This window comes from Piliocolobus tephrosceles, chromosome 9 (genome assembly GCF_002776525.5).
Source record: "Piliocolobus tephrosceles isolate RC106 chromosome 9, ASM277652v3, whole genome shotgun sequence".
In the NCBI taxonomy this organism is placed as follows: domain Eukaryota; kingdom Metazoa; phylum Chordata; class Mammalia; order Primates; family Cercopithecidae; genus Piliocolobus; species Piliocolobus tephrosceles.
Window position 1 is genome coordinate 29,730,426 of NC_045442.1, and position 8,932 is coordinate 29,739,357.

The following is an 8,932-nucleotide window of genomic DNA, read 5'->3' on the forward strand; positions in this document are numbered from 1 at the left end:
TTTAAAAAAAAAAAAAAAAAAGAGCCAAATAAGCCTTTCTCATGGTTTCCTCTCTCTTTCCTTCTTCTAGTTGCTTCAAATATAGTCCTGTGTTTGGTCCACCACTATAATGACTGTTTTCAGGCCCCTTGTGAGCATTCTGCACAGAGGTGTATTAACCAAATCTAGTTGGACAGCACTGGTTTTCTCCCGTCTGCACTAGTACAAGCTTTAATGTCAAGCTTTCTACTTAGGACCTGTGAGGAAAAGACATTGGAATTTCTTAGGGCATTGTCATTTGTCAAGGACTGATTCTTAAGTCTAGAATTTCAGCAAACAGCATGGCATTGATTTTTTTTTACACCCCTTGCCCCCTACAAGTTAACATTTAATGAAGCAGAAAATGTGATCATACATTATGTTGACTTTGCTTTTTTTAAATTTTAGGTGTATTTTTGTACAATGGACATCCAATAAAACAGGTAGATGTCTTGGGAACTGTCGTTGGAGTGAGAGAAAGAGATGCTTTCTACAGTTATGGAGGTAAGAACAATTGTGTCTGAAATGAAGTTGATGTAGAAGGCTGACCCTTCTGGGCTGAAAGTTGGATTTTAGCAGCCCCAGCTGTTTAGAGTAGCTGGGGACCCTCAGTAAGGGCATGTACTTTATCTATGGGGTACCCCTTATAGCCTCAGACATGGGCTAAGAATAAAATGAGGCAACGGGTAGGAATGATACTGATGAATTCAGTGAAGTGACAGCTGCTGAGGCACTAGGACGTGGAATAATTAAAATACAGCCCCCTAGGAGCACTGATGGACAGGGCGCAGGGGGGCGGGTACCTGATGCCCAAGGGTATATCTGTAAATAGCAAAGGGTGGTAATATATGGTTATGTGGATCACTTTAAAAAGCAACGACCAGATTAATGTTAAAGTAGATTCTTTAACAACACAGGAAGGTGTGAAAAATAATTTTAAAATCTTTATGTCTAGAACAGTTAACAAAAAGCCTTTTGATACTCAAAGGGGTAAATATCCATTATCAGAAAGTTTATTTTCCCTCATGATGACGGAAGCTTAATAAAGGGTTTCTGTATTATGGACACTAGAGAATTGCTCGCATATGATTTTAGTGTAATAGGTCCTTATTTTTTCATTGAGTTGATTTTTAAGCGTTTAAGACATTGCCTTGTAGAACTCCAAGCTTCTCTGTAGTCAAGAGCCCAAGCTAGATATTTTGTGGAAAACTTAACTTTAAATTCCAAACCTTTGTTGAAATTGACATTGTCACTGTTTGTGCTATGCCTTGGATTTGTATTCTTACTCTTCTTGATAGAAGGCAGTTGAACTTTGTGACCAAGAGCATTTCATTGGCAGTCCCCGCATAATTGATAATTTGTAGATACAATCTCATTGCATTTCTTTACATGTACTCATTTTCCTGAAGAGTATTATCTTGTGCTTTTAATAAAATAACATGTGAAAATAAAAGCTCTCATTTTTTCTGCTTTTTCCCAGCATGTGTGTGTGTGTGTGTATATATATATATATAATTTTTTTGTTTTTAATTCTGAAAAGGATCACCCTGTCAGACATTCCCAAACTGAATCTCTTCTCTGCTTTATTTTGCCAAAGATATTGGTCCTGTTTTTCTCCAGACAAGTCAACAAATATTTACTAAGTTCCTACAGTGTATCCAGCTGTGGGCAGTACACTGTGGTATAGTAGAGTGCTTCCTCTCCAAATGCCAACGATGAAATAATAGCATCTTTCAATTTGCAAAGCACTTTTATATGCATAATTTCATATTATTCTACCCCTAGTCTTTTGAAATAGAAAGTACAGGTACTCATTTTGTAGATGAGAAAACTAAGGCTTAGTAAAACTTGCTCAAGATTCCCCTGATGGAGATTTGTGGGTCCATTCTGTTTACTGACTCCAGTGTGTTCGGTGGTCTCCATACAATTCAGTTTGATTTTTCTCTCCTCTTTCTTTCTTCCATCCCCCACCCACCAAAAAATAAATAAATAAATAACTGCATTTGATTTTTAGTTTTCTGTTTTTCAGATCAAATAAATGAGGCTGTTTGAGGACTTTAAAATCCTGGCCCTAGAACCAGGCTAGATATTAAGCCTGCGCCTAAAGGAGCTTCACTTAACCCGTTTTCCCATTATAAACAGATTAAGGCACTATGACTGCCTCTTCTCCAGTAAGCATTTCCCTCTGAGTGAGTGTCTGAGGAGCATGACATATCTGTGGGCTTCGGGAAAATAAAAAGCATCTGACTGCTGAAATTATTGAGAGTAGAGAGGCTTTTGCAACTTTAATTCTTGTGGAGAGCTGCCCCTCTCCTTGCTGTCCTCAGGCACAACATGGCTTTTGGGCCACCTGCCAGGTGGCCACTCCCTACTGTTCTGGGTTCTGCTTCGCCTGACTCACCGCAGGCCCGTGCTGGGGGTGCTTCCTGCTCACACTGACTCATCCTGCAGCTGAAACAAAAGGCCAGTGGCCCAGGCAGTACTGTGTAGCTGTGGAGTAGGTTGTGCAGCACTGCAAGGGTGCCTCCATTCAGGGGCATTCCAGCAGCCAGACCTCTGGGCACCAAGGCACTCAGTCTGCTGGGAGAGATCACAAACCTGGTTAGTCCAGGGATTGGTGACAGTGCCCAGAGTGCACAGAACACTTGGTAGCAACTCGAGCTTAGACCTAGAATGTTGGAAGGCTACAGTCAAGAACAGAATAACCTCACATTCTCTAGGACAAATGTTCATGGGCTAATTTTTTTTGTGTGTGTGTGTGGCCCAGGCTGGAGTGCAGTGGTATGATCTTGGCTCACTGCAACCCCTGCCTCCCGGGTTCAAGTGATTCTCCTGCCTCAGCCTTCCGAGTAGCTGGGACTACAGGTGCTTACCACCATGCCCAGCTCAGTTTTGTATTTTTAGTGGAGACGTGGTTTCACCATGTTGGCCAGGCTTGTCTCGAACTCCTGGCCTCAAGTGATCTGTCCACTTCGGCCTCCCAAAGTGCTGGGATTACAGGCATGAGCCACTGCTCCTGGCCTGCTAATTTTTTTTTTTTTTTTTAGCTTTCTATTATAAATCAAGCTTTTCAACTGCAGCGAAGTGGTGTGCCTGGAAGTGTCATGCATTTTTTTTTAACACAAAATGTCCTTATTCATTTTTTGGATTCTTAAAATGGTACTTACTCATTATAAAATAAAATTTCAAACTAGAGACAATTTTAATGAAGTATATAAAAATCATGTGAAACACTATAAATCAGGCAAAACAATGTCAGTGTTCGGGTGAACATCCTTCCTCATTCTAAACATGTTCCCAGTATCAAAGAAATATAGAAATGCCTATTTCCTTAGTACTATTGTGCACGTTTCTTTCTCATTGTTTCTGAAATTAGGCTTAACAGTCAACGTATACATTGAATGTGGGGTTCCTTCCCCACACTCCAAGAGAAACTGCTGTTAGTATTTAATGTCTTAAAATCATTTCTGTGAAAATACACTGTTTAATGTTGCACATAAATTGGATTATATATTTCTGTTTTACAATGAGCCATGTATATCTTTTTATTCTCATATAGTACGTCATTGTAATTTTTTTAACCAATTCCATATTTATAAACATTTAGGTATTTCCAAGTGTCAGTATTATAAATAATACTACAGTGAACAGCCTTACATAAGATGTGTATATCTGTGTACTTATTTTTGTTTTATCTGGAAGTAATTTAAAAACAACTTTGAGAGGCAGGGTCTCACAGTGTTGCCCAGGCTGGAGTGCAGTGGCTATCACCGGCACAATTGTAACACACTGCAGCCTCAAACTCTTGGACTCAAGCAATCCTGCCTCAGCCTCCTGAGTAGCAGGCATGTGCCACCGCACCTGGCTTACATTTCACAATCCGATGCATATTTCCAAACTTGCTCGTTAAGATTTAAATTTTAGAAATTTGTTACTAATTTATACTCCCACTATCAACATATGAGGGTATCAATATTTTTAATATTTGTCAATTTCATTGTTGATACATTATTTATACTTGCTTTTTTTAGTGATAACTAGTGAACTTAGCATAGTGACGTGTTTTTATTGGCCATTTATAGATCTTCCATGAATCGCATATTCTTTTCTTTGCCACTTTTTCTCTTGTGATCTTGATGTTTTTCTTATTAGTTTATATGAGCTCTTTATTTATTTTTTATTTTTTGAAACAGGGTTTCATTCTGTTGCCCAGGCTGGAGTGCAGTGGCATGATCATGGCTCACTGCAGCCTTAAACTCCTGGGCTCAAGCAATTCTCCCACCTCAGCCTCCCAAGTAGCTAGGACTACAGGCACATACCACCATGCCTGGCTAATTTTTAATTTTTTTTTTGGTAGAGATGGAGTCTGTGTGTTGCCCAGGCTGGTCTCAAACTCCTGGGCTCAAGTGATCCTCCTGCCTTGGCCTCCCAAAGTGCTGGGATTATAGGCATGATCCACCATGTCCAGCCTATGAGCTCTTTATATATTAAATCATTGACCCTATCATTTGGGATATTGCTATCCAGTGTTAGTTTTTAGGTGGTCAGACTTATCAGACTTTCTTTAATGAGTTCTGATTTTAAGAGTCTGCTTAAAGAAGTGTCTCCTCACCCACTATAAACCCAGGGTTAAAGGTATTCACCCATATCTTCTTCTCATCTTAAGTTTACCTCTTTTGTATTTAATAAAATGAAACCCATCTAGGATTTATTTTAGTATAGGAAGTACTCTTTTTGGCTTTTTCTTCAGCATGGATTTAGGCCAGCAGTAAAAAAAAAATTGCCTTAGATTTCTTCAGGATTATGTGTGCTTTTACAACAGTCTAGTTGATGATTTTTTTTTTTTTAATTATGAGACCCACTGACCCCATGCTTAGCAACCTCTGTTCTGAGTTTGTCAGAAATTAAGCAAAGAGAAAATGCCTGTTATTCCCTAGCAAACATCTCCAAATTCCTCTATAGTTGTAAATATAACTGCAATGGGAATTGTTTGATTTTTTGCAAAAATTAGATAAACCAGGAATAACATAAGCCAGACTAGTACTGTTTTTGTGGCCAGGATATAATTATTTTCTATTATGAAAATAAAACGGTACCCTTCTGTGATGTGCTTGGCTTTCCTTACATCCCCTGCAGTGGTGAGGACTGGGCAAAATATCTTTCACAAATAGAAACCCAGGCCAAATGACTTGGAACGCTTTGTCTTGGTAAGTCAGCATGCTAGCAAAGACACTGTGACAGAAGGCTGCACCCTAAGTGCGTGTGCCTCTAACCACAAACCACACGATGCTCTCTTGTTTCAGGGTGGGAGAGAAGGGCTGATTTTGTATGTGAGCAGTCATTCAGTTTTTGCACTTAACTTCCGAAGGCCACCATTTTTAGTACAGAGGTGTAGACAAGCATCATGAGGGTACCCTTGAGGGTACTAATCATTAGTACCTTGAGGTAGGATAAGTGAAATGCTGACCATATCCCATTGGGCTTGTGTATTACATTGAGTTGTGCAGACAAACAGTTTATACTCATATACAGTGAGAGGTTGTTTCAAAAGTGGAAGGAGAGTTTGATAAGGGATTTGCTTCTCCAGGCTATTGAAAGAGGTCATCTTTCAGTATGGCTGAATGCAATGACAGTAGGCTAATTCACCAGCCTTGCCCGAATCTCTCTTCTACCCTTTTACTTTTCTCTTGCAGTGGATGACAGCACTGGAGTTATAAACTGCATCTGCTGGAAAAAGTTGAATACTGAGTCTGTATCAGGTAATTTTATTTGCCACATTCCTTTACTTTTCACCTAACTAATGGATTTTACTCGACGTAGTTCATCAAAACAGCTACAGGACTAAATTTTCACATTTATCTGCTGGTGAGTTACATTGATCTACCTGAAGCACTATACCCAGAGCTTTGGCTGCTCTGAAGACTGATGCCATAGGAAAGCCACTTGCTTTTCTTTCTCCCATCTCTTTGGTGCTCACTTCTTCCTAAGCCTACAGGAATGTGAGTAGGTTACAGGGAGTTTCAGCAGTCCATTTTTACCATGCCCGTTATTACATAAGTCAAGGCGGCTTAGCCTAATTGCTAGCCAAGTCTGAATCCCCTTGTCCCAGCCGTATCACTTCACCAAAGAACATTTTGATGACTGTTTCTCTCACATGGTTGCCACTAACTTCTGTGCTGCCATGGTCCAGATTTCCTGAAATCTCTGTGTTCAAACAAATAATACCAGAAATTCTAAGATTGAGAAGGTAAGATAGGATTCCTTTGGAAGTTATCCATTAAGTAATATAAGTTAAAAGAACTTTAAAATTGTATAGTGAACACATTGACTATAACTGAAACAACATTTGGAGTTGCTTGAATACATTTTCATAATTTTTAGATACTTTTTTTTTTTTTTTTTTAAGACAGGTTCTCACTGTGTTGCCAGGGCTGGTCTCAAACTCCTGGACACAAGTGATCCTCCTGCCACAGCCTCCCAAAGTGCTAGGATGACAGGCTTGAGCCGCCACACCTGGCCCAATTTTTAGATACTTTTTAAAGTTAAGTTCATAATATGAAAAATATCATGCAATATTGGTGATGGTTTTTGGTTCTAGAGAAGCTACGAAAACTGAAAGCTTGCTTTTTCTGTGTTTTACAACATATACAGTGTAGTGCCATACACAGCGGGGTTATTCAGTAAACACTGCCTGCTCTAATATCTAGCATCTAGTATCTATCTACTTGCATTATGTATGGTAAGAATATCTAATGCTTGGGGTCGTTTCTTCTTTTTTGCTGTAATGTGTCAGAATCTCAGCTTTGTACTTTGACTGTACCGATCAATGGAATGCTCATTTGCTTAATTTTCTGATGTATTTACATTTAGAATTTGGCTGTCAGTTTCATGTAACTTTGGAATTCTAATCCCTAATTTGGGAACATCTAAATCAATGGCATTGCTTTAGTGAGGAAGGTTTGTAGGTAGATTTAAGGGAGACCACATGTTTTTAGGCAGATATCTGATAGGCAAGAAATAAACCTGTGAGACAATCAGGTATCTGGATTTTTATGTATGTCTGAGGTGTTTTTCTTAATCTGTTTTGTGCTGCTGTTACAGAATATCTGAGACTGGGTAATTTTATAAAGAAAGAAATTTATTTCTCATAATTCTGAAGGTCAGAAATTCCAAGATCAAAGTTTTGGTGTGTGGTAAGGTCCAGGTCCCCCCTCCAAGATGGCGCCTTGAATGCTGCATCCTCTAGAGGGAGGAGAACTGTTCCTCACGTGGCAGAAGAGCACGAGAATGAGACCCACTTCTGCAGACCCATTTTATAGTGGCCTTAATTCATTCATGAGAGTGGAGCCCTCATAACCTAAACACTTCCCGTTGGACCCCATCTTCCAACACTGTTGCATTAGGGGTGAAATTTCTAACACATATTTTGAGGGGACAAAAACATTCAAACTTATTTTTGTCAAACTGTAGCAGTATTAAAATCATTTGCAGATTTTTGGTTGTTGTCACAATCTTCAGTCAGAAGGTGTACTTTGAATATGCGTACTTGTTCTAGATGGAGTCAGCGAAGTTTTTCTGTAAAGGGCCATATTTTCTGCTTTGTGCACCCTATGATCTGTGTGTCTCTACTATTCAATGCTGCCATTATAGCGGAAAGTAACCACAGGCAGTAGTACATAAGCAGATGGGCAGGCTATGGTCCAATAAAACTTTATTTTAAAAAACAGGCTGTGGATGGATTTGGTTCATGGGCTATAGTTTGCAGACCCCCGTTTTAGTCATTGTTTCAGTTTTCAAAATTAACTCTTTTTAAAGAAATAGCATCATCAGGAATATATAATTCTTACACTTAGTAATTTTTTAGATCAACAAAATGGTTATTAATACTAAGAGTCAGATTTTTAAAATATCAATAAGTAGATAAAGGAATGAACAATCACAGTGGGTAGCCTTAATTTAAGATTGCTTTGCAAATATAACGAGAAGGTAAGAGTACAAGGAGAAAAGGAGAAAACCTAAAAATGAGTCTCACCATCTTTAAATTGTTCCCAACTAGCCCATTCTCTCCTTTTTATTTAATTGCCCTTAGTTTAAAAGCTTTCCATTGGAAGGTGGCCAGCAAAGACTAATTTTTTAAACAAAATTTAGTCTGAGTCAAAATCATGTTCCAGTCCATTAAAGTGAAAGAATATAATATTAGCTCCTGTAAATGTCACATTGAATGTACCATTTGGACTTGGCCTATGAGCAAAGTTAAGATTTCCTGGCCCTGAGTATTAGAATGTTAAAGGGGATTTCTCTTTCATGATGGAATAGACGCTGAAAGTGAAGTTCTGTCAGGCTCCAGTCTTCTCATTATATTCATTAAATTACACAGCTTGAGCCTCCTTTCGGCAATTTGGCTCATCCTTTAAGTGAAAGGTGGGCCTCTTGTTCTCAGGACAACCATCAGTCTGATCATTTCAGTGGTGCTACGTGAAGCATTTACTATCACCTATAATGTCTGCATAATGGCAGTGAGATTTATAAATACCTTTAAAATTCAGCCTAAGTAGAAGAGGACCTGGGGATAGGGATGCAGATGGGACAGCCTTTTGAAAAAGTAGCAGTTGGGAATTTTTTGAAGAAACCCAGTAAGCTCTGAGCAGCAGTAATGCTGATTGCATCCAGGTTCCTACCTATCACTTACTGAATGCACAGAGTTCTCTGTGCTCCCTATGTTGCTGTTTCCCTGGGTATAGTAGGTGTGTTCAAGGAAAATTAATGCCTCTGCACGTTACAGAGCCACAGTTGTCAAAATTGTATTAGATTGATTTTGATGAAGGGCTTCTCTATAAAGAAATACAGAGAGTAGATCATCTTGTATAAAAACACAGCCTCTTTTGCAATTTAAAAGCAAAATAAGGCCGGGCGC

General features: G+C 39.0%; 1 protein-coding gene across 16 annotated transcripts in view; it reads left to right on the top strand.

The window, feature by feature from the left end:
• Positions 1-8,932, top strand: part of STN1 (STN1 subunit of CST complex) — a 68,591-nt gene that overhangs the window by 7,452 nt on the left and 52,207 nt on the right. For 15 of the 16 annotated variants that reach the window (XR_002730484.1, XR_002730487.2, XR_002730485.1 and 12 more), the window contains 2 exons: positions 427-522; positions 5,712-5,777. Coding sequence is in view for 12 of the 16 variants with exons in the window: in XM_023206573.2 (XP_023062341.1) it covers positions 427-522; positions 5,712-5,777 (162 nt within the window). In the remaining 4 variants the exon portion in view is untranslated. Of the gene's footprint in view, positions 1-52; positions 239-426; positions 523-5,711; positions 5,778-8,932 lie in introns of those variants that run through there. The other variant, XM_023206575.3, reaches the window with a different exon arrangement.